This window comes from Centropristis striata, chromosome 3, assembly GCF_030273125.1.
Source record: "Centropristis striata isolate RG_2023a ecotype Rhode Island chromosome 3, C.striata_1.0, whole genome shotgun sequence".
Classification (NCBI taxonomy): domain Eukaryota; kingdom Metazoa; phylum Chordata; class Actinopteri; order Perciformes; family Serranidae; genus Centropristis; species Centropristis striata.
In genome coordinates, this window is record NC_081519.1 from 19,012,578 (window position 1) to 19,038,314 (window position 25,737).

General features: G+C 38.3%; 2 protein-coding genes across 7 annotated transcripts; both read left to right on the top strand.

Moving 5' to 3' along the window:
- The first annotated feature begins 1,685 nt into the window (after positions 1 to 1,685).
- On the top strand, positions 1,686 to 9,149 carry cxxc1b (CXXC finger protein 1b). 2 transcript variants are annotated; one of them, XM_059327595.1, is made up of 13 exons: positions 1,686 to 1,874; positions 3,201 to 3,316; positions 3,411 to 3,511; positions 3,612 to 3,751; positions 4,719 to 4,874; positions 5,256 to 5,402; positions 5,498 to 5,605; positions 5,686 to 5,885; positions 6,968 to 7,286; positions 7,396 to 7,445; positions 7,528 to 7,624; positions 7,796 to 7,948; positions 8,745 to 9,149. In XM_059327595.1, exons 1-13 carry the CDS (start codon positions 1,872 to 1,874, stop codon positions 8,889 to 8,891), a joined length of 1,737 nt encoding a protein of 578 aa, XP_059183578.1. In that variant the 5' UTR covers positions 1,686 to 1,871; the 3' UTR covers positions 8,892 to 9,149. The 2 variants fall into 2 exon arrangements, with proteins under 2 accessions (XP_059183578.1, XP_059183589.1); XM_059327606.1 differs by having other exon boundaries at positions 1,688 to 1,874; positions 5,707 to 5,885.
- A 1,897-nt stretch (positions 9,150 to 11,046) lies between these two features.
- On the top strand, positions 11,047 to 24,920 carry mbd1b (methyl-CpG binding domain protein 1b). Of its 5 annotated transcripts, none has more exons than XM_059329571.1 (18): positions 11,047 to 11,162; positions 12,901 to 13,486; positions 13,968 to 14,108; positions 14,907 to 15,048; positions 15,136 to 15,422; positions 15,589 to 15,671; positions 15,795 to 15,838; positions 16,145 to 16,285; positions 16,382 to 16,462; positions 16,785 to 16,805; positions 16,917 to 17,009; positions 18,750 to 18,806; positions 20,179 to 20,331; positions 20,426 to 20,605; positions 20,740 to 20,817; positions 20,906 to 20,986; positions 22,564 to 22,716; positions 22,809 to 24,920. In XM_059329571.1, the coding sequence occupies exons 2-18, from the start codon at positions 13,071 to 13,073 to the stop codon at positions 23,280 to 23,282; spliced, it is 2,625 nt and encodes an 874-aa protein (XP_059185554.1). In that variant the 5' UTR covers positions 11,047 to 11,162; positions 12,901 to 13,070; the 3' UTR covers positions 23,283 to 24,920. The 5 variants fall into 5 exon arrangements, with proteins under 5 accessions (XP_059185554.1, XP_059185555.1, XP_059185559.1 ...); XM_059329572.1 differs by having other exon boundaries at positions 20,447 to 20,605; XM_059329576.1 differs by lacking the exon at positions 20,740 to 20,817.
- Positions 24,921 to 25,737: the final 817 nt, after the last annotated feature.

Below are 25,737 nucleotides of genomic sequence, written 5' to 3' on the forward strand. Positions count from 1 at the left end.
TTAATTTACTCAACCACCACCATTAAATCTTGAACAGTGTCCTTTCAAATACATTTAAGATACATGTTATGTGATTCATAGCTGTCATGTAATGGAATCCACAAAGCCTTCTGTGTTTATCTCTCATTACTGCTGTCTGTATGATAATAATTTTGTAAGAAACTTATCTTACTCACTTTTCATGACATATTTTAGAAGTAGGCGATCCAACTCAATCATGCTGTATAATCCTGCATCCCTCAGTCTGCTGTCAGCAGGGGAGGATTCACTGCATCACACAGCCTCCTTCATCGCCCCCCCCCCCTCTCTCTGTCTCTCTCTCTTGTGTGTGTGTGTGTGTGTGTGTGTGTGTGTGTGTGTGTGTGTGTGTGTGACTGAGTGAGTGTGGGTGTGTCCAACACATATTTCGAGAGCCTTTCATCTGATCCAATTCACACTTCCAACAACATACTGCAGGTTTCGGTGTGTGTAACTTTTGAATAATCACTTTCAATTTTTTTATTTCAATGAGAGAAATGAAAGTGAGCCTAGATTATGTCCCTCTTTTGCTTGTGAATTTGTCCACTTGTACACACAGTTGGTGGGAGTATGTGATAGACGTATCCGTTTAGGCAAGGATTACCATGTTTATAAATAAAGCAGTATCACCATATATTATACATATTTTAATTATATATTACATATTGCTCTGCAGGAGGCAATATGACTATAGTAACACTGTTTTAAATGGTGTCTGGTGTACTTTCCTCCTTTAACAAACGCAATTTGCACTAAATCAAATAGGTGGCAATGTTTCACCATCGAATGTAAACAGAAGAAGAAGAACAGTCTACCAGTTAATGGCTGTAGAGTGGTTTGAGCATAGGTCATGGGGGAAAGAAAGGTAGTTATATGTGGTGATTCAGTTTCATCAGTATTCAGCATTAAAAACAGGACAGCCAAAACACATCAGGAAATATTACATCCTGTTAAAAACATCCGGATTGACACAACAGGGGAGGGAAATAGTGTTCTTGTGGGTTCCAGCTCATCAAGGTTTAATAGGAAATGAAAAAGAAGACAAAATAGCTAAGTGAAAGCACTGAAATAGCAGTGAAAAAAAGAGGAAGTGGAAATGAAAGTAAAATTATCAAAAGCAGAGGGGAAAAGTCTAATCTGGAAAGAAATAATCAATCAGTGGAACCATCATTGGAATGAGATTATTTCTAACAGGAAGAGGGAGATAAAAGGGAGACATTTATACAAACTGAAAAGTGTATTAGGGGAGGCAGGGTGTCATGGTGATAATAGAACAGAACAAAAAACTATAAGTAGACTAAGAGTAGCGCACAGTAGATATAATAACTTAATATAATAGGAAAACACGCAACTGGTGAGTGTAACTGGGGAGAGGGAGACGGTAGGACATGTGGTAACAGCGTGTCCTGAGTATGAAAGGGAGAGGGAAAAGATGGAGGTAGAGATGTAGAAAGCAGGTATAAGAGGAGAAATTTTCAAAAATATAATAAAATGTGGGAAATCTAGAAAAGGGAGGAAAATCCTTCTGAGATTTCTTGCCACAACTGGACTAATTAAAAAAAATATAACAGAAGGGAAGTATGAAAGAAGTTAAGTCCAGCAGATGGCGGTAAATGCAACGGAAAGCATGCCAACTGCCAATAAAGAAGAAGAAGAAGAAGAAAAAGGACAGTCTACGAGTTGTAACGAGTTCAGCCGATTGTTGTCGATGTTGTATCCGTATAAGCATTAACCGAAAGCTAGCTTGAAGCTAGCTGTCGAGCTAAAAGGTTCACTGTTTTGGTATTGTATTTGTGGCCTTTTCATTAAATCTGCAGATCGATCCACGAGTGAAACGTTACTGGTCTCCCATAATGGTAAGTATGGGGTGAAAAAGACTTTAAGATTGGACAAAGTTATCTAGCGACAATTCGATATGGCTACGAATATGTTACACGTCCCTAAGGAGCATGTTATGATACAGTTTAAGTGAACGTTATATTGTTTAAATATACGCCAAGTCCTGTTGATTGCGAATAATAACATTAACGTTAGCTAAATAAGTAGCAATAGACAACTTATGTGGTACAGTAATGTAAGCCAGCTGGCTAACGTAAACTGTAGCGTTCATTTACAGTTTAGCTAGCTGGTGCTAACGGACTAGATGCAAGCTAAATGGAGGTTTGTGTGTAAACAAAGCAATTGTTAATACTATTGGGAGTTTGCTTTTTACTGTAGGTGCTGGTTAGCTGTCCAACCTCTTCTTGAACAGTGTCCACAATTAAAAACATCACATTTTCTTTCTATGTATTAGCTTTAACCTAATGATGATATACTTCGCAAGACAGTCCAAAAACATTAGTGAACCTGAACAACTCTCGCCGCATACATAAAATAGAGGGCTAACGTTAAAAGTATGAAGTGTGGAACTGCTCAATAGACACTAAATTGGAACGATTTTATAGTTGACAGTGACAGGACCCAGGGGAACGCTAGAGCCTGACCGATACTGGATTTTTAGGGTCGATGCTAACATCAGGGAGTAAAAAACTGATATCAGTATATTTGCCAACACTGTACTACACAAAATCCCATAAAGTTGATACACTATGTAAACCAGATATAAGAATATAATGCATCAAATTCAGAATTCAGTGTACACTTACATAAACTAAAGCGTCCGTTGCAACATAAAATCTGTTGTCGTTTTCAATTGAATATTGTACTTTTTTGTACTTTTTGTTGTATATATATATATATATATATATATATATATATATATATATATATATATATATATATATATATATATATATATATATATATATATATATATATGTGTGTGTGTGTGTGTGTGTGTGTGTGTGTGTGTACTTTTGCTTTCGCTCCAGAGACTTAAACCTCTGCCCCCTATTTTGATTAACATTTTAGGGTGACATTGTTTCTTAATTTTGCTATAACATTAGTGTTAACATTAGGAGTGGAACAGTCAAGAGAAGACTTTGTTTTGATTGCAAGAGGAACGAATAGTCTGTTTCATTTCATTGGAGAATAATGTAGCTACTGAGTAAGCAATATTGAACTTGGATTTTTGGGAAATTCAATGCATTGACCAAGCTTAGCAATCAGTATCAGTTATCAGTGGTGTTGATTTTAATTCCAGCAGTTGTAATGTAGTTTGTGATGTGTATTGTACTTTTCAGGACAGCGAAATGTCTGATATTGACCATGCACCAGGGCCTGAGACCAGCAGCATGGAGGGGGAGAACGCACCTCTGTACTGTATCTGCCGGAAACCAGACATCAACTGCTTTATGATGTAAGTTCACAACATGATGCTGTTATTTCAATCATCAATATGAATGCAACAATGCTCATACATTGTTTTTTTCATTTGCTTCTCTTACTGACAGTGGCTGTGATAACTGTAACGAGTGGTTCCATGGCCACTGCATTAACATCACAGAGAAGATGGCCAAGGCAATCCGGGAATGGTATTGCATGAGATGCAGAGGTGATGAATCACAATATTTAAGAGTGCCATGCTTAGCATTGAATATATCCCAAATAATTAAAATAAACATGGAATTGTTGCAATTTACTCCTGTCACCAGATAAAAACCCCACACTGGAAATAAAATATAGATCAAAGAAAACCAGAGAGAAGGATGCTGAGGTTGACAGAGGATCTGACAAACAGTACAGCACCCCGAGCACTCCTGACTATAAGAGTGAAAGGCGGCGTGGATCTAAAGTAAGTTGTACTTCTGTTCTAAAAAGGCAGGTTTGATTACAGTGTCTGAAGAACATCAAAGTACTAATAATAATATAATAATAATAATAATAATCTTTCACATTAAAAACTTAACATGTAGTCATTCGTTACTGAAATTAACTCCTTGACCCACAAGCAGTTTCAGGGCATCTTTTTGCTTCTGTCACATTTGACTTGCTGTGGTCTTCTTTTTCACTGAAATAATCAAATCCTGCACCTAGTAGTTGTGAGTAGAACACAGTTGTAATGCCAAAAATCACAAAGAAAAAGAAAATGAATGTAGAATTTCTTTGATCATTTATTTTATTTTAAAATGGCATAAATTGTGATGTATACAACAAGTGCCGACAAGTAAAACCATTATAGGGGAATAATGGGGGCTCCACATGCGAGACATATTGAACTATTTACATTTTTACAATCCATCTTTCCCCTCCTTCTCTGCTCCATGTAAACAGCTTGCAGTTCAGATCGATTTTGCCTTAAATGCTGTCACATTAGTGTTGGTCTTTGCTTACATAATAATCCATTTTCATAATTAATTCAATCAGTTTTGAAATATCAAATTTTCACAAGAACTAAAGAGGAAAACAAGTATTGCTTATATTTTGCATATTGAAGATTAATGCAAATACCTGATTTACAGTCATTTAAAAGTATAAGTCATGTGTTGAATGGACTATTGTTGTCTTGTGCTGCAGAAGCGATCTGCAATAAGTCACATAAAGGTGACCAATTTTGTGGCAATTTTTTTAAAGGAATAATGTTATAATGTCACTTTTAGTTTTGCATGTACGTTTTTGAATCTTACTTTTAAAATAATTTAACATGCTGGAATATATATGGTTTTGTGTTAAAGTGAAACAGTGAAGCCTACACAAGTTCAAACATTAGTTGAAATTGTAGGAATGCAATTACTTATTGTGCACTGTTTAAATTTCCTCAGGTGAAGCGTTCGGTCCGAATGTGTGGGGAATGTGAGCCCTGCAGAAGGACGGAGGACTGTGCTCAGTGTGACTTCTGCAAGGACATGAAGAAGTTTGGAGGCCCAAACAAAATCAGACAGAAGTGCAGATTCAGGCAATGTGAGGTCCGAGCCAGGGTAAGTCACTTCTCCTATATCTTGTTTTCAAATTAGATTATGCCACAGAAATGTCAAAGAATATTTTACATTTCTGCCAAGTGAAGTTTATTGTTTGTACATTTTCATCTTCTTTTTGTCATTGTCTTCAAAGCCATAGACTTAACTTGCCCATATGTGATATATAGACTGTCACTCTGTAGGAATAATACTGCATGATTCATGTAGTATCTTTTAAGCTACCTGTTCAAAAACATAAAGCAGTTTTTAAATGAGACTTTAAAAACTTAGAAGATCCTCTTTTTTTCAGTTTCCTTGAAGCTCACTGATCTCTGATGTATTTGTGTTCTCCCTTGTGGTTACTTTGGAAATGTGTAACATGTTGCTTGTTGTTTTGTTCAGAAAATGCTGCGTGTGAAGGATGAAGAACTATCTTTGCAAGAAAGGAGGGATAATTCCTACCACAGACGAAGACGATATTCTGAGGACTACGACAGTGAGGCGGAGCTCTACCAGCAGTACAAGGCAGCAGGGATGAACAACAGCATGGTAGCAGAACATTTTGACACCAGCTTGCATAGAAAACGTCTCATTTGATCCAAAACTGTATGTTGAGTCAGTTTTTGCTCTCTCTTATCACCCAGGGCTGGAATAGTGATGAAGATGATGAGCCACCTTTTAGTCCCGTCATGCGTAAAAAAGCTGTGAAGGTGAAGCACGTAAAGAGACGAGAAAAGAAGTTTGACAAGAAAGTAAGTTTCCTCAGAGAAACTGTTGTTATTATTTGAAGTGCTGCAAGGAGTTAACATAGTAAATGTATAATAATATCCAGTCTTCCTTTGTCTCTATCCAGAAGGAGTCACGACGCCACAAACAGAAGCAGAAGCACAAGGACAAAACCAAATACAGTGAGAAGGGCGAGCTCCGGGATAACACCGGCCAGCGTCAGTGTCTGGGGCCAAGCTGTGTGGAGGCAGCAAGAACCAACTCCAAATACTGCTCTGAGGACTGTGGCATGAAGTTAGCTGCCAAGTAAGAACTCTTAATTTCACCTTTCATGCATTACTGTTCATCTAAGATAGATACTGCTTTCCAGAGGCCTGTCTAGAGCAAACCAAGGCAACACCTCAAGCAAATTTAAATGGAAGCTTAATTTATTTGCTGTTGGTTAGAGCTGCAGTAACCGACTAATCATTAGTTGATCAACAGAAAATAATCTTTTTGATTTTGAATAATCTTTTGAAGTAACTTTTCTTGCATAAATGGCAGAATATGCTGTTTTCAGCCTCTCAAATATGGAAATGTCACGGCTTTCTCTGTTTTTATATGATAAAAAACTGAAAATGTTTGGGTTTTGGGCTGACAAAACAAGACATTTCAATACAACTCTGAGACTGGGATTACATTTTTCTCACATTATATAGACCAAACCATTAATTGAGAAATTAATCATCAGATTAATCGATAATAAAAATCTTGGCCAGGCCAATTTGGGATTTTTTTATGCTGATACCGATAACAGAGGGGAAATATTCACAGATTACACAAATTGCATCAGGTATAGTGAGTTTTTGACATGGTATGAGAATAGACTTTTCTATGTGGATTTGGCACATATGACAAAGGATTCAGAAAGCGGCTTTCTTAAACAGATACATTTATTGAAGAATGTTTTAAATTATGTCACACTTTCCCCCAGATTTTCTTTAATTGGAAACCTCCGTTTAATGACGTGATCAAAAACTGTTTGCTTCTTTACTCTTTGCTTCTTTACAAACTGTTTGTACTAAAATTAATTGCTAATGCTCCCCCTAGTGTTGGAAGAATTAAATGTTTACACAAAGATCTGATTGACTATTATTTGAGCTTTGAGCTATATGAGCTTTGATTGGAAACTTCTGAACCTAAATTTTAGTCTCACAATTTGCTTAAATTTGTCACCAAGTATCTCCCTCTTAGTCTTTCTCATCATGATCCTCGGCATAGTGTTCTAATGTAATGTGTTTCTGTGGCTTCTTATCTCAGCTAATTAAATCATGACCAGGGGAAATCCTGATAACGTTTTTTTTCCTCAGCTTTTAAATACATCAATCTGTGTGCTTTTTGTACCACAGCCGGATCTATGAGATCCTCCCTCAGCGTATCCAGCAGTGGCAGCAGAGTCCGTGCATCGCTGAGGAGCACGGTAAGAAGCAGCTGGAGCGAATCCGTCGGGAACAACAGAACGCCCGGCTGCGCCTCACAGAGATGGAGCGACGCTTCCACGAACTGGAAGGCATCATCGCCAAGGCCAAGCAGCAGGCGGTCCAGCAGGACGAGGAGGTGAATGAAGGTGACAGCGAGGACACAGACCTGCAGATTTTCTGTGTGTCTTGTAGTCATCCCATCAATCCAAAAGTGGCGCTGAGACATATGGAGAGATGTTACGCAAAGGTGATTATATCTTTAATTCTTGTTGCTGCACCTAAGCATAAAATATAAACAAAAACAAAAGCATATGGACCGCCTGTAACATTTCCTTTCCTCATTATTTTCTTGACAGTATGAGAGTCAGACGTCCTTTGGTTCTATGTACCCTACGAGGATAGAAGGGTAAGAAAGAAGAAGGCATCTCAAAGTGTATGGGAACTCCCTCTAATTGATTTGCTTTACTAACATTTACTTTTCTCCACAGAGCAACCAGACTCTTCTGTGATGTGTATAATCCTCAAAGCAAAACTTATTGTAAGAGGCTTCAGGTTCTGTGTCCCGAACATTCCAGAGATCCAAAGGTCAGTGGAAACCCCTCAGCCATGGTTTAAATGATTACCTAAAAACTGCTGACGTAGCCTAAAAGGATTAACTGGTAGTCTGAACCTATTCTATAATCTTTCTCTTACCCATAACCTGCTATACATAAAATAATGTTCATGAAGAGATTCTTTTTTCTTTTTGGTGACTAGATCCCAGTGGATGAGGTGTGTGGATGTCCTCTGGTGAAGAATGTGTTTGAGCTGACTGGAGACTACTGCAGGGTCTCCAAAAGAAAATGCAACAAACATTACAACTGGGAAAAGCTTCGTAGAGCAGAGGTGGACTTGGAGCGAGTCAGAGTGGTAAGTCAAACCATAGACTGTAGTATTAGCTTCCATGATGTCACACTTTGGTTTGTGGGCTTTTGAAGTGTTTTTTTTTTTTTTTTTCACTCTTATTGGACAGAGAAGAGACTTTTTACATTTTACATTTTGACATGTGAGGGTGGAGTTAACTTATCAGCTAGTGTTAGCAAGGTGCAAAAATAAAGAGTGTCTTTTAGTCCAACAGAGGGCGGAATAAGCAAAAATATTATAGAAAGTTTTTATGAACTGAAAAACACAAACCTGAATATCCAGTTCTGTAGCAATGTGTCAATCACAAGTTTGCCATGACCTAAACCATTCCCTGCTTTATCACCTTTTTTCTCTCTAAATGGGGGCACAATTTACAAAATGAATATCAAGCTGACTTGAAACCAGCAGTTGAGACCATAAACTCATTAGGAAAATGTTTTCTGAGGTAATAAATCAAGTGAGAAGCGGAAGCATTTTCTCAAAGTCTTCTATACAATCTGACTTCTGTTTGTAACCAGTGAAGTCGCCCCCTTCTGGCCATTAGAAAGAAAGCACTCCCGCATTGGCTTCACTTTTTTAAGACCAGAAGTCAAGTATTCTGACTGTTTGCTTTGGCTTTAACAGACGGAACTTTTTATAGGAAATTCTGCATGTTTTTATTTGAAAACATCAAACAAAGTCCAAATCAGATGTAGGTTTTTTTCTACTTGAAATGCCTCTTGTCCCTCAACCCACAGTGAGGGAAGTGATAATTATGTGACTCTGATGGTAATGTATGTAATAATTTTCTTCTCCCCCACAGTGGTACAAGTTGGACGAGCTCTTTGAGCAGGAGCGTAATGTGAGGACTGCCATGACCAACAGAGCCGGTCTGCTCGCCCTGATGTTGCACCAAACTATTCAGCACGACCCCATGACGACCGATCTCCGTAGCAACAAGGATCGGTAGTCGTCCTAGTCTGTAACTGTTCTCAGATCTTAGATCGCTGTATGTAATGTGAGATTTTAATGTTAAGGATTTAAACGCAAACTACCATTTGGGTGAAAACTAATTTTCTAACTTGATAATTATTTTAAAATCTTTGTATGATAATTATCTCTAAAAGGTAAATGGATATATATTTTTCCTGACTGGGTTAGATAAAATGCTGCTGATTGAAAACGGCTCTTTTTGGTATGATTGCCCTGAATAAACACCTTAAACTTCCTTATTGTGTGTGTGTTTGATTGATGTATCAATTATTTGTTCCATCATTTCTAATGGCCTTTCTACACACGATGCATTAAATAGAGTCAAGGCTGTAGTTTCAAGACAGTGCTGACAGAGGAAATCACTTTGCATATGGTTTATTCACACACTTCAATGCACACACAAACATACACTGCACCTCCCCTACATATGCTTCACAAGCACAGTACGATATACAGTTTATTTTATCTTCATACTTATTTATTCATTATTACTTTAATCTTACTAATTTATTGAAACCATTGTCATATTGTACATTTATTCACATATTTACTCATTTACATATCACTTTAGATACATTTCTACTTGCTAAGAGTACGTACCCAGTTTCACATTGATTGCTTATAATGTTTGAAAGTATTGGTAAAATTAATAATTCAGGATTACATATAAGATTGAACAGAACAGAGCTAACCAACAGTTCTGTACCTTGTACTGTTTAATGAGTTTTAATGGGTTTTGATATGTAAGCTTTTGCTCGTAATATGCAGATAAGCATTTCTTAATGAGTTGCTCTGGTTTAGAACGAGGGTTAGCAGACATGTTGGGTCTGTCGCATCATAGACGCCTGACAGCGCTTTAGGTAAATAGCATTCTGATGATGAGCATTATGTGGCCCTACGGATAGGGAGGCAGCGGTTAGTGTAGAGTAGGCAGAAGGGCCAAAGATATATAGGGGTCCTTGTCATTACAAATTACTACATCCTGTTAACCAATTTTCCAAAGGGTTCTCTAGACGGAGGTTAACAGAGCAGGTTTGTGAGGCTTGAGTGAACTGCTCTCTGTCACTCACAGGCGGTGCCAAATAAAAGAGTGCACCTTTTAGGCCAGTGGGTAGAATCACATAAGAGGGCCCTCCTACGCTCTCTCCCCTTCCCATGACCAGTAAAAAAACAAAAAGCCATATGTTGTCTCAGGTCAGGGACGAAATCAGTGTGTAGGGCTGGGTTGTGCTGGGGGCCCACCGTGGCAACCGCACAAAAAGGACAGCGGGACTAGCCATATGATTCCTGAGTCCACTGATCCTTGAGTGCTGCAGGCGCAAATTAATTAATGTGCCAGTGAGAAAACTCTCAGACTTGTGGCTCCCTCTTGGATGCCCCTGTGGTAGATAAAAGTTCCCTCCAGGGTGCCATCCTAGTCAACAAAACTTGGTGAAGTGGTGCTAGTACCCCACCGCATACAGCTGGTGCCCTTATTATAATTTTCGCCCCTGCCTCTCAAACATCCTGAGTCCGCCAGTAGCCCGCCTGTAGTTTTTTTAATTTATATCTGATGTTGTTATATGACATTTGCAGAGTCAACTCTGTTGTTATTTCCCCACTTTTGATTTGTAAAAAATGAATGGTCTTGGAAAAAAGGAAATAAACAAACAAAGCACCTCTTTCTAATGACCCGTGAAGGCAGCACAGGTGAATGAAAAAGATGAAGCCTGACGATGAGAGAAGTCCCTCCCTTCCGCCTGTTGATTGGTTAGCTCTGTTCACTTTTTGTGAAATCGGCTATTTCTCATTTTACTTTTCTTTCTCATCAGAATGTGAATGAGTAATGTCTGATCAAATCCAATATGTTTCATTGGGTGGTTGTATGATGATGCTGTGTTGCTAGCTGATATACTGCAGCTAAAACATAGCTAAAATTCCTCTCTTTTGTCCACAATTATGTGTATTAATTATCAAACACAGGTGTAAATAAATATTTACAAAGAACACCTCGGAGTGATTATTGTGAGAGTAACATAGAGTTAATGGAGCGCATGATTTAGTGAACAGAGCTGCGTGTTGTTGGTTGTCCTCTAGGGGGCTCAGAGCTCACATCACGGGCCTGGCGGATTTGCATCTTTGGTGTCCAGCCTTCTTTGGTCCTACAGTCGTTTCCGTTTGTGCTAGATGCATGAAAGATAGCTACGCTAGCGCTACCTGGTAAAGTGGTGACAACAGTGCCAAGCCCCTGGTGGATATTGTCTTACAGGTGTGTTGTGTTTTTTTGTCCCTCCTTAACGCCAGATATTGTTAAACTTATGGCGACACACGGCTCAGAGGAACAGTTTGAGCAGAGTGGACCCTGCAGCTAACAAAAGCTAACCTTACTCCCGTTGTTAGTTTCCGTCTTTCCACTCTAGCGGCTCCTATTATGTAGTATGTCGCTAAACTGCGTATTAAAATTAATAATCCGTATCGGTTAGGCACTTTTGCAGTAACCGCGCTCGTTTTAACAGTAGAGGTTTGTGACTTTGTGTTGCTCCAGCCCAGTGCTAATGCTGGCTAGGTGAATGGTTCACCGAGAGCTATATGGACTTAGCGTAAATTAAAGCTAGTAAGCGATCAGTGAAGTGCAGGGGGTTTCCTCTGCCTTAATGAGCGTAAAATCAACAATGTAAGCTTCTGGACGAGCCGATGCACGGGACGGACTGTTGTTTTTATGAATACACAGTTGCAGAAGCAGTGCATAATGTCGCCGATGAGCGCGAGTCAGACACCGGTCATGCAGAGCATGATCGGACCGGAGCTGGTTGTTTACTTATTCGCCATAATAAACACTAATAGAAAGATTTCCATCATACTGATTAAGTGACAGATAACGTTTAATATGTCGTCACCCTGTTAAAATAATCGGCTAAATAATTTTTTTCAAGTTTTGCAGGAAACACAAAAAGTCACCAAAAGTGTAACATATGACATTTATTGATCATTTCACTCAAAAAGGATGGCTATTGGTATAGTAATAACACTGTGTGTAAATTAGGTAACTTAAGAGAAATAAGTGACTTAAGCAAGATATGGTAACACTTTATTTTGAAGGTGTCTACATAAGAGTCACACAAGCCTGTCAGAAACATGACATGACAAGTATCATGAGCATTAATGTTACTTCAAAGTGTCATTAATGTTCATGACACATCCCATGTCATGTTTATGACACACTCATGTCACTGTAGACACCTTCAAAATAAAATGTTACCATATCTTGCTTAAGTCACAAAGGCATGTTCAAAAAATTGCCAAAGTCACATTTTATTTTGACTTAGGCATAATAAATCCCCTTAAGTCACACACTTGACATAGGCCATTATCTTAAAGGGGTCAAATCAAATAATCTGATCAACTGAGGATGTAGCCGATTTTACCATAGGTGGCCGGCAACATGAGGAGATGATTTAGGCAAAAAAAAAAACCAATTTTGACAAAAATGACTTAGGCGATTATTTTAACAGTGTGACAATATATGCATCGAATTAATCCAAGAGTGTCGCTTGTATGTTAATGTGTGTGAAGTGTAACTTCATATCTGTCGTTATTGTCATGAATAATGAAACTATCATTTCAAACTATCATTTTTAACCTCAGCTCTTTTGATTAAGAGTGTGATTTTATTGTCTGTATGATTCAAATGTTAGACGAAGGCTGCGGAATGTCTAAATAATGAAATATTTTACTATAAAGCATGTTTGGCTTTTAGGTGTTAGGTGGTATAGTGATGGTTCAAAATGAAGTCAAAAACCTTCAAACTTTCTCATATACTTTCTTTATATACATGCTGTCTTTGAATGATATGTGAATGTATAGGACAGTTGTCTGAGCAGCTTGTTGTTTTAAGATAACATTACTTAGAGTTAAATAAACCATCAACCAAGGTTGATGTTAATGTTTCATACTGTACTGAACATACAGTGTGTATTTACTTTCTAAACAGCATCATCTTTTTCCAGGTTCTATAAGCTGTCAACCATCCTGTCGTTTCATCTGCTTGCCCAAACCTCAGTGGCTACATCCACAGGCAATGTGAGACAACACCACTTTAAATGGGATGCAAGATCGACTGTAGAGGATATCTTATTTGTCTTCAGGAAAACCATTTGAAGCCTAAAAAGGTGCATCAATGAACGAGGAAATACCTGACACTCCGGTCCCTGGCAGGGAGCCAGTGGAAGAAGATGTGGGACAAAGCACAGAAAAGACTAGCAGTGAGGTGGAAAACACCTCTGAGGCAGCACCAGCACAGGAGCCTTCAGCACCATCAGACACTCTTAAAACAAAGGAAACCCCCAGCTCAGAACCAGCAAAGGAAACCCCCAGTTCAGATCCTGTAAAAGAAACCCCCAGATCAGAAACTGTAAATGAAACTGCAGTAGAAGTAAAAGAGGAGGCTAAGGCCACTGAAGAGCCCCCTATGGACTGGTTTGAGCCGCTTGAGGATGATGATGATGCCCTGAGCATTGAAGAAAGTCTAGCAGGAGAAAGTGAAAGGAGTGAGAGTGTAGCAGGAAATGAGAGCACCCACAGAAAGATTTATCAGTAAGTTAAATGATTCAAATCTACTCCAGTCTGGTCATTTAGAAATTGGTGCAATATTCTGTCACACAAGATCCCTTATACTGTGTATTGTAGTCTGATAATGAGTGGCATCAACTTTGATTTTAAGATTTAGATTTTTATGGCTATTTGCATGCATCATTGTCGTTATATCGAAGTTATCTTTCTATAATAATTATCTGAATTCAACAGGGAGAACATTTGTTTAAAGGGGATGATTGCAAGATAATGTTCAGCTTATAGGTGCTCTGTGGGAAATGGAGCATCATCACATGTTAAGTTATAAGGTTGGATAATGTTCAGGAAAATTAAAAATCACGGGCTTTTCAATGTCTTGCTGTTAGATGAACTACTGATTTAAGAATCTGTTTAACTCAAACCTGACGGTGACTCTCCCTCAATCCCCACATTATATAAGAAAATTCGTATTTGTAAAATTCCAATCTCTTTTTTTCAAATTTAGTCTTAAGGTTCCTCGCCGTAAGCGGTCTCATCCTGATGAAGGGTGGGATGAATGGCCGATACTAGGAGAGGGTTGGAAACGCAAAGAAGTGGTCCGGCGCTCAGGTTCCAGCATCGGACAGAAGGATGTGTATTACCTGAGGTAAGTACTACCTGTTAGACATGTCAAAAATCCCAATGTACAGTTTTCAATTCAGGGGACAGAACGTAGTATTATAATTACTTTGTTGCCAACAGTGTTGATTGTAGTGTTGAGATTTTACTATTTTTTCACAATGTACTGTCACTTCAGTTACTTTCTGTAGTTTGTAGGCAATCAGTTCTAGGCAACTGTCATAATAATAATCTTTCGCACTAAGGATAAATTCATAGTATATCTAACGTAAGGTGTGTAATGTCTTTTACTTTAAATATAATTCAAAATCTGTAAAAAGAAGAAATATATATATGCTATATATATTTAGAAAATATCAAATGAATGAAAATAATAGGATATAAATAAGTTACATAAACTGTGTTGTAATGTTAGTTCACTTTCACAACCTACTGCAAATTAATAAACATGTTTAATATATGATAAATAAATAAATTGCATTAAATATTCTGAAAGCTTCTTAACATATCTCAACATTTTGGTAGACCATATTCAGCAGTTACTCAGGGAATACAGATGAAAACACACTAACGCTAACCAGAATGTGGCAAAATAATCTTGATTAGCTTGTTTTCTTAATCATTAGAAGCCAAAATCATAATTGAAAATAAAATGTGCTTAATGGCTCAGCTATTCTTTTAAAAAATTTTATTTTAGAAGCAGAAGCATGTTGTGGTTTAAAATGGTTGTTATGCAGTCACCTGCCCCCTGCTTCTATTAGCTGGGCGATTAAGCATATTTAATTTTCAATTTCTTTGCATATGTAACTATTTTTTTCCTTTTCAGTCCACGTGGTGAGAGAGTGAGAAGCCGAGTAGAACTGGCTTCAGTGCTGGAGGGAGTTCTTGACTTGTCAAACTTTGAATACAAGTCAGGAAAGTTTTTCGACGGCGTAGCACCACCTATAAAACCTCGAAACAGAGCTAAGGTATTTGCTTCTTTTATCACTTTAAACTTTAAACTTTCAGGAAGGATGTGTCTTACAGTCAGTTTTCCTCTCTTCCTTACCCATTAGAAAAAAGTCCGGGAGCGTTCGTCTTCAGAATCCAGCTGGATGGAGAGAGGAGAGGGGGCGGACACTCCGGACTCCCACCACAGACTCACCCCCAATCTGGCGTCCAAAAACCACCACTCCTACCATAAAAACGTATCATTGCAAAGTACAATGGTAACCCCAAACGAAAGCTCTCTCACTGAGTATCCACCAGCGGAAGATAAAATTAAACTTCCCCCTCCCTCGTCATCCAGGGCGAACCCGCTGCCCTCCATAAATGGAGAAATTGGGTCAGAAGACAACACACTGTGAGTTCATCATTACTCTATTTTATGGCAATCATCTAACCTTGCTATTAAACCCGCTGATGCAATTAACAAGACACTTGATAATTCCAATTTAATCAAAGAGGGGTGTGTGTGGTGAGCTGCTGATATATGAGGATGAACTGAACATTCTCTTGTTTCCCTGCAGCGTCTGCGCCAGGTGTGGTATTTCCTTCACAGGCACATGGTATGACAAGCAAAGGAAGAGGCCCTGCTGTCCCACCTGTTGGGGTATGTCAGATTATAAGTGTGCCATGTCATGATTCTGGGGCAAAAACAGCATCAGAAATGGGAAAAAAATTTGAAAATAACTGAGGCGTGGTACTAATTTAACAATTTGTCTTTTTATTTCAGCTGCATCAAAGACAAAAGAGCATCCGATGATTCGTTTCAGAAAGGTAAAGCATTGTCTGTGAAGGGACAGCTGCATTTTAGACACTTAAACTAGCCAAAACCTAAGCATGTGGTCTACTTAAGTAACATAATATTAAAAATATGGATTTAGACTATATATATGAAGAATTAGTCACCTTTTGCAGCATAAAAGTTGATGTTTTTTTAATCTAAAAATGGACAAATGTTCATATTTTTTAACACTAAAAAGACAGTTTTTCTCTATTTCTTGAATTATGATAATAATGACAATGTTAAAAAAAATAGAAGTAGACACATACAAATGTAATGCTTGTTTATGCTATGTATAGTGGATTCCTTGTGGACAGTGTGTGGGATGCCACAACACCATTAACTGTGGGCAGTGTGCAAACTGCAAGCACGGCCTGCAGAGCCCAGAGTCCCGGAAACGCATATGCAGGAAACGCAAATGTATATGTCCTATCCGCAAGGTAAGTAGTAAAAACAGCAGTTGCGCTTTGTTTGGATGCTTATTTTTTATCATACTTTTCCATTTATGCCTTTTTCCACCCTTTATGTCCCATCAGGGTCCTGGAGGCGGAGCCTTAATGTCGCCACAGTCTTACAATGACATTCCTGAAACGTTTGATGACAGCATGAGTTACCAGGTAATAAAAGTGTATAATCTACTTTGTCTATTGTGCTTGCTGGTTTTCAAAGATCTCCATGTGCTGTGCTCACAAGCCAAGCAAAGTCTTCACTGCTTCTTTGTTAAATCAATATTGATTGTTGGCTGTGCTTAAAGTACAAGTCTTAAAAATACAAAGACTTTAGGACAAGAATGTTTCTCTGTTTTTCTTCATGTTTACAGGCAGAATTGTTTTACTTATTTCCAAGTGTATGCTCTCAGGGTTGTAATAACAGTGTAATTATGCACTGGGGCTCTCCATTGTATTAATGTAATTCTAACCACTATTTTTTATTTTACAGAATGAAGTTACAGAATCGCAGGTAACCTTTTTTATATGAAACCAAATTCTGTTTATGATTCAGAATTCTCAGTAATACTGCTTTGCCCCCCCCCCACCCCCCGAACTCAATGGTGATGTTTTATTCAAACAGCCCCTGAGTTTCAAAAGCAGCGATACAGAGAACTTCTCCGTCAACGTGGACTTGGAGGATGATGATGAAATGTCCACTGATGATGATGATGATGTGAGTAACCCACTGTTCTGCATATAGGATTGATCGCCTAAAGTGAAAAAAAATCAATTTGTAACAACTTCTCAAAGCACGTGTAGTATTTTTTGTATTGTCTGTTTGTATAGATATTGTTAGAATGCAGCATATTGTACTGTTTCACTTGGGACAATAACCCATTTTTACCATTTACAGCAGTAGCAAACTGCCAGGTCAGGTGTTGGTTTTCACTGAGTTTAAAGATGTTTCATGCATTTTATGAAGAGGTAGTTGTACACTCACTAAGCAATACAAATGAAGCTCATATTTCAATTGAATTTACCAAAAAATTGGCAAAACGAAATGCTAACGAATGCATGTTTCCATCTACTACTGTGATTAAAAGAGTGTCAGTCACCTCCAATGATGGAAGGCCATGTGAAACAAATTTGGAATTCTGCTTGTTTCATTTATTAATTTTGGTAAGGTTACAGTCTCCTCACCACTCCACACATTTTTTCCTCATTCAGACACTTGAGAGACATTTAGGTCATATCCTTAATATATATGTATATATTTTTCTTTTGCAATTAGTCACATCTTCGTTTTATAGATTGCACAACTTTTACACCTCAGCCAACTTTTTTGTGATGTTGAATTTCTACTTGTCCACCACAAACAGGTGGATGGAAACACATGTCCTGTCTTATAGAAAACAGTTGCGCAGTATGTTACAATTGATTATTTGGATTCTTCTCAAAAACGATCATAAATAACCCATTTATGATTGATCTTGAGAAGAATCCAAATAATGTGGCTCCAGTACCCCATGCAAATACCATGTACCCTTTTCGGAAACCTGTTATCCCGTTAATGTTGAATCAAAAATATTATAGCTGCAGCACTCCAATTAAAACCAGTTTGCCAGTTATACACCTTTACCCAGTTATTGGGTGGCTGTATTATAAACGTATTAGTTATTGAGCGCTGTCAACCATCAGGCATCTGCCAAGCAAAAAACAAATGTTTTTTTTTTCTTTTGGCAGTGAAAGAGACTGCATATCTGCTTTCCATTTCCACAGGGTCTGTGATTTTCATGCTTGCAATTTGTCGTCTTTGTATGCAGCCCTGCAATGCATTCTGGTAGTGTTGCATTGTGACTCGTGTCACTCTGCTGCTCCTCATTTGCATTAGGTCTAGGCCTTGGCTACTTCATGCAAATGAGCAGTGTCTAGCCACTATCTATTCCATCCCTGCCTCTGAAATCTGAAAAGTAAACTTGATGATCAAGCAATTGTTGAGCAGTTGTGAGCACATCGGCAGGATCAAGCATGCACGTGTGCATCTGCGCAAATGAAATGCATAGATCAATAACGGTGTTATTAGTATTAATAGGCAACAGGGCAATGGAGCAAAGCTATTCAGTTAGGTCAAGCAGAGATATAGTTTTTCTTGCCTACTTTTTGTCTTGTTAAAAATAAACTAATGATCATATAGTCCCTGTAACCAGTGATTATATTTAATCTAATGCCGAACTGATTGGCAAGTCAACGATAGCTAACTTTGTCGGTTAACCCACCTTGCGTCAGTGATCTGACAGGATTTGTCCATGGGTACAGAGTGTTTGCACCATAGCCATATTTGGCCTGGTGATTTTCACGAGACAGTGACAAACATTTGTGTTTTAATGCTGATAACTTTTGCTCTCGGTAGACTTGCATTATAACTACTTGTTCATTAACTTTCTGCTCATCCGTGTTGTTGCACAACATTCAGGAGAAGAGCAAAGCAAAGCAGGGAAAGCCACGTGCGTCAGGGCAAAGTGAGATGCAGGTAATGGTAATATGACAGAAAGCTCTGAAGTGCAGGATTCAGAAATGGTGCCTTGAAGTAGCGTAGAAGTCTTAAGATGTCTTATAGCACCTCAACAGTTCATGTAAGGGCTTGGCAATTTAGCCAAAATGTCTTACATCATGTTTACTGATGTCATAGTGACATCCTGCAGGAAGAAACTTGTGTCAGATACTTTTGGTGTACAGTGTTCTGTAGCGCCTGCCAGAGGAGAGAAGATTGAACAGGTTGTGTCAAAGATGTGAAGGGTTTTGCACTGATGGTGCCTCACATTATTTTGGCCCTATGATGAGTTTTTCCCCATATCCTCATGTTAAAATCAACTGTAAATCCACATTATAAAGCTAATATTTTTCATAATTTCTCCATGGGGAAGCATACCCCCCTGATGACCTTTGCACCCTGTCAAAGCAGTGTGGAGTCAATCAGACAAACGATTGTTGATACAAAATTTACCGACTGACAGAGACTCTTTCCATTTTAGATGTGGGGAATATGAATAACCCGATTTCTCTGGATTCATATAGACACCATATCTAGAATATGATCTGTAGCTGAGTTTTAAGAGAAGTCAGTGGAAATAAATTAAATGTAGTTGTAGTTGAGTTACAGATATCTATAAGGAAATGGAAATTAAATTAATTGTTGATATCAAGAAATAACATTTTGACTAGTAAAAATTGAAATGTAGATATACACTCACCGGCCACTTTATTAGCTACGAGGTGTACCTAATAAAGTGGTGGTGTGGTCTTCATCTGCTTCAAGGCTGGAAGTTTTGTGTGTTCATGGAGGTCTTCTACATACCTTGGTTGTAACAAGTTCTTATTTGAGTTACTAAACCAGCAAGGCCATTCTCCTCTGACCTCTGGCATCTCAGCATTTTTGATCACTTGATATTTTCTTTTTTTCCGGACCATTCTCTGTAAACCCTAGAAATGATTGTGTGTGTGAAAATCCCAGTAGATCAGCAGTTTGTGAAATACGACACCCATGCTACATTCAACTTAAACCTCCTTTCTTCCTCATTCTGATGCTCACTTTGAACTTCAGCAGCTCGTCTTCACGCCTGAATGCATTGAGTTGCTGCCATGTCATTGGCTGATTAGATATTTGAAAATGACATTATTGATGGCTTGAACATCAAACTAGTAAGAAAGCAGTCATTTAAATCAACTATTGTTATTTCTGCTATTGATGAAATGTTAAAAGGGCTAGCCATGCATACCTGGGATATGCCATTTATTCATATCCATGACAGTGGGTTGTATGTGGTTTGTTAAGAGAGAACTGTTATTAAAACAATGTCCCTTTCTTCTCTATAATATATTTTACTTGACTTCAGTGGCATAAGAAGCGGAAGCGGCGATCGTGTGGAGAGTGTAAAGCATGTCTCTGCAGGAAAGACTGCGGAACGTGTGACTTTTGTATCGACAAACCCAAGTTTGGAGGCAGCAACAAGAAGAGGCAGAAGTGTCGACTACGCCAGTGTCAGAGACAGGCAATGGTGAGACGCTGCCAATTTTTAATGATTTTTTTGTTTCTTACTCTAATGATGTTATAGTGTTGGTTTTTACATATCTCTGCTTCATTTTGGGCAGAGACACTTGCTGCCTTTCCAGATGGCACAAAGTGAATTTGGACCAGAAAGCTCAATGCTGCCGGGCAGGCCTCGACCTCACTACACATACAGTCGAAAGTCGGGCCTAAAGAAAAACAAATCGCTACAACTGGGCTTGGACTTCACTGACAATGAAGATGACGACAGTAACTTACAAGCAGTGAGTTGGCAGTGCCTTTGGAGATCTTTTTATTGTTTGTGTTTTTTTGTAGTTGCATTCTTCAGCGTCTAAAAGCTTAGAGTTCAGAAGAATTAGTGGTTTCTTCTTACTTTGCTCATGTTTCACTGCTGTAGATGAACTGGAACCCCGACCCTGCCAGTCTTAGTAAACATGCCTATGAACTGAATGTGAGAAACAGCCAATCTATGCAGGTTGGACAATAGATTATAATTGTCATTTTTTGTCACCTGACGCTTGTCTGTCGAAACAGATTGTCAACTTAATTTTGTTTTTCGGCAGATGAATCATTTGGACTTCGTACAGCAGAATGGTCTTCCTGACAGAGTTCCTTACATCAGCAACCACAACAACTCTGAACTAGTAAGTTTACATTCTTGTTCTTCTTTTTCTGGTTAAAATGCACATTTTAATCTCCAGCAGTTATTCATAGTAGTGTTTCTATGTTTTAAGTTCAGGAGCCTTCGCTTGGCATGTCCGATAAGTCTTCTGTATAACCCTGATTCCAAAAAAGTTGGGATGACGTGTAAAACTTAATAAAAACAGAATGCATCAAATTCAGAATATTTACAAAAACAAAAGCTCTCATTTTAAATATAAAATATATTATTTTTGTACATTTTTCAATTGAATATAAGTCACAGGATTAGCAAATTATTGCATTCTGTTTTATTTGTGCTTAAGACAACTGTTGTTTTCTGGCTAAAGGTATACAAATTGCTGCTGCTCAATGCTTAATAGCACTAAACCTGATCATGAGTCATCATGGCGGTCCTTCGCTTCTGGCACCTTGTCCATTTCCTTATGTTTGTGTTGTCATGCTGTTCTTTGGCCTGTGGCTCAGCGTGACTTATCCAGGCCGGGTTCCAACTCTGTTTGTCCAGGCTTATTACTGGTCCACGTTAAAGGCACTCTGTACCTCTGTGTCCCATTTGGGGTCGATGGATCTTTTGTTTGTTTTGATATTTGTTGTCTTGTCTCATGTTGGTTTTTCTTGTAGGTATATGCATGTCCATATGTGAATTCATTCACATTTTGTGTTTGACTTGCTAGAGGCAGACGAAATCAAACTGGGGATGTGGCAATTATCTGCAGTGATATTATATTAACATCTTAAGCAGCAGTGTGCCGTCCATTAGGTCCACTGCAATAACAATTGTTAAATACATATTTCTGTTACCCTTGTGTTAGTTACATGCAACTCTGTCAGTAAACTTTTCCAGACTGTTTACACACAATGAGAATAGTTTTCGATCAAGGCCTCCATAGTGTAGCAGATCAATGTTGCTCTTCTGTTACCTCATAATCGATGGGATGTCAAGCTCAATAAATAAATAGATACTGCCTAAGCAGCCAATGATTTAGCTAGCAATATCCACTTTATAGGTGAGGTTATAATGTTCAGCTTGTGTTGAACCGCATCTGCAATTGTCTCCAATATTTTATCAGCCCCATTTATATTTCTACAAGTAGATAAATGGCTAAAAACACATCAATGTGTCAATTCAACAGCACCCTGAACTACATTCATGAAATGGAAGGATTTATTGCAGGACTATTGTATGACTGCATTGACTGCATTAGCTTTACACAGGTTCACTTAATAACCTGGAGACTGAGTGTGAGCTTATACTGCTAGCTCTATCAATGAGCCACCACAATACCAAAGCCAGTTTATACTCAGTGGAGTTGAAGGTACTTCTCACTGTAAAATTGGGTAGATATTTAGGGTTTATATCTGTACCATTGTTTAATACAAACAATACATTTATTTGTGACAGTTGCCGCTCTGCAGTTTAAAGCTGATTTGATGTGGCTGAAATTCAGTTTGAGTTCAGCGAGGTTCCATATGATTTAATATTTTTTAAATGAAATGCTGATTGAGCTTTACTGTCTGCAGTTCTGGTTAATAGTTCATGAGTTCATTCTTATCATTCCAGGAGCAGCTAAGCAGATGGGATGCCGACAGATCACACGTAGGCATTGCTCGTCATAAGCACGCTGAACAAGATGACGAACTAGAAGCAGCAGACGATGACGATGACGACGATGACGAAGTGGATGACGATGAGGATGAAGATGAGTTGCCAATGGTAAGTATCCTGCTGATACCTAAGTTTTCTGAATAACCGTCGGTAATGCGCACCTTTTTGTGTATTTATTTTCCATCTGTTGCACTCTGCAGATCACACAGATCTTCAGTTTGGCTGACAACCCCTCCGGGAGTGGTGTGGACATGGAGAACCAGCTGATGAAGCTCCTCCACTCTTTGCGCTCCTCTGTACTGCCGATTCTGTGGTACGCCATCATGGTGGAGGGCCCACAGCTGCAGCTCATCCAGTGCTCCAAACAGTCCAGCCTGACCGACACCACAGTGCTGATCGACCCGGGTTTCTGCTATCAGGTCACTGTCCAAAAGCAGCCGCTGCTCCCCACCCACCCGCTGTACGACAAGTACCCAGCACGCCTAACCTGCGTCACAGAGGTGGTCAATCTTCTTTTGGGCCTGGAGCAGTACGTCGTGTGCCAGGGACTGCCCCCCAAAGAGCCATTACTTAACTCGGACCCAATCATACTGGAGCGGGCCTCAACGTGTGATTTCTTGGTAAAGAGGAATGTGGGCATCTGTAATAACTGCAGAGCACTGCAAGGACTTTAACTTTAGCAGAGACAAAACATTTGTGACAACTTTGGTGCAGCTTTGTGCTTACTTCCTCTTTTTGTTTCTGTTTTTCTCTTGGTAATGGTATATAAATGAAATTTTACAGATTTACCTCCGGACTGTGTGTACTTTGATTTGAAGAGTCACCAAAGGCATTCCAGGAGCTGTTGCATAATAATCCAGCCGTGTTTCGTCTCAGATGCCCTCTGTTATGTTTGTATCGGGCTTTTCTTAATGACTGTTAAAGTGTCATTGAAGTGTGATGGGTAAAGCTGAAATCCATTGGTCCACTGTGTGGTTATTGTGCCGTTGGTTGATTAACACTCTTACTTGAGGAATCGATGACTCCTAACCCCCCTCAACATTATTACACTTTTGAGTAGTCGTTTAAACCCACATTTTGTCTGTTAGCCCAAAAATGTAGCTTGATTTCTTAACAATTCTTATCTCTACACCATCTGCAGTTGCTTTGATGTTACTGGCACTTCTTAATTTCTCACCCTCTAAATGATTGTACAAACCAGCATATACCGTTAAAGGAATGAAAAAAGATGAAATCTGCTGTTTGTACTCTGATTAGTGTTTCTAAAAAATGTATTCACTGCAGAGTATTTTTTTTTTCTTTCTTAATTGACTCTCAGTGGTGGACAACAACAACAAAACATGAAAAAGATGAAAAATAAATTGACCAAAATAATACAAATATAAAACATCTAGTCTTCAAATGAGCAGAATATAACAAGTCTTACATGTCAAAATGGCTGAAAAGCATAAAGGTCAGTCATGATGACCTACATGGCTCCAGCTGGGAGATGGCATTCAGACAACACCTGTTGTTTCAACAGAAGTTGTCTGAACTCAGCTCCATGTCAGAGGCAAGGAGAATTAACCATAAAAACTCAGACTGCTAAAGATGTGCTCATCAAAGATTATATGATCAAATTAAATGAAAAAATATAAATTGTATTGTCCCTGAAATGAATGAACATTTTTCAACTAGCACACGTAAAAAGATTCATTAACTGTATCCATAACGCGGCTTAGTAAATACTACTCCTGACAATAAACCAAAGACATCAGCATCTTTTCAAATTCATCATCATTTTTGGGCCTCAGCAGATGATTTTGCACTCTTTAAGACATTTTGATTGGCAGATTAAACATCTGAAATATGATGAAATTTAAAAACACATCAATGTACGTACTTTGTTATATACTTTGTAGGACGTGATCTTCCAAAATTATTTCCTCAAATTAAACCGGTGGTGTCACCAAAACTCATCTCACACATGACAACATTGTTTATTTTTATGGGATGATAGAAGTGTCTTAAACCTTGTTACAGCATGTCCTACGGCTTCTGCTACCGACTCGTTTTTTAATAATTGTTTTTTATTGTCTTTTGATTGATTTTGTTGAATTGGGCAACAGTTACATTATTCACCCGTCCGCTGCTCCATTGGGAACCCAATGACTTTATGTAAAAGTTTATGAATTTTTAACATATTTTAGAATTATTTTTATTATCTTGGTTTCCTCAAGTAATTGTGCAGAATTTGAAATGTTTGGAATCCGTTTTTCTTTAAAAATTATTGTTATTTAGTCTTTGAATTAAAAACTATTTAAAAATGTAAACATTTCCTGTGTTTGTCTTTCTGAAGGCAGCTTGCAAATAAACCTTTATTGCTGACTTGCTAATTAAGAATTACCTGTGACCTGACTTAGAAACAGCGAAAACTCAAGGTTTTATATACATAAGATCACAGTTGCTACTTTATGTGTATATCTAGCTATTTCATTATATTTCTTATTGTGTATGGTGTAATGGGACTACAGTAGACTGAGCCCAATCACGTTTCAGAGACTATCAGAGTGGTTTACATGTTGGTTGAGTTATTGCTTTTGTTATTAAGCATTGTTTCAGTGGAAACCACAACTAATGCCTTGTCTATATTTTATATTGCTTAAGAGGCTTCGATCTGTGGTCCATCAATGTCTGTGTGTTTAAAGTGAAGGATCTCTAACAGCCTCACAAACTACTTTATCTGATTTACGGTAACTTGTTATGCTAACATTTGCTAAGCAAATCAAAAGGAAAAATTGTTTTAGATTTCAATTTGTTTTCATAGATTCAGGCACTGAAACTTGGTTTCAGGTCTCCTTTTATTTTGTAATGTATTTCCTGTAGTTTGAATCATACAAATACCTTTTTTAATTATTATTCTTATAATGAATCAGAATAGAAGTAGTAGTAGTGGTGGTGGTAGTACTATTGTGTGTGCTAGCAGCAAAGATGGATTACTGGACAGGCCCACTGGGTGTCACTCACTGACACAGAGAAAATGGCCACAGAAAACAACAAAAAGACTACAAAAATACACAAAAAGAAAGGTGAAATTACTCCAAATGGACAAAACAACTACAAAAGGGGCAAAACAACCACAGGTAAAGA

What these genes read in the sequence shown, in the direction of transcription:
- mbd1b (XM_059329571.1), top strand. Translation starts at nt 13,071, where the DNA reads ATGAACGAGGAAATACCTGACACTCCGGTCCCTGGCAGGGAGCCAGTG. An exon ending in CTGCTGTCCCACCTGTTGGG is followed by an intron (nt 15,672 to 15,794) that starts GTATGTCAGATT and finishes TTTTTATTTCAG; the next exon opens with CTGCATCAAAGACAAAAGAG. An exon ending in CCACTGATGATGATGATGAT is followed by an intron (nt 17,010 to 18,749) that starts GTGAGTAACCCA and finishes CACAACATTCAG; the next exon opens with GAGAAGAGCAAAGCAAAGCA.
- cxxc1b (XM_059327595.1), top strand. An exon ending in TGGAGAGATGTTACGCAAAG is followed by an intron (nt 7,287 to 7,395) that starts GTGATTATATCT and finishes TTTTCTTGACAG; the next exon opens with TATGAGAGTCAGACGTCCTT. An exon ending in AACATTCCAGAGATCCAAAG is followed by an intron (nt 7,625 to 7,795) that starts GTCAGTGGAAAC and finishes TTTGGTGACTAG; the next exon opens with ATCCCAGTGGATGAGGTGTG.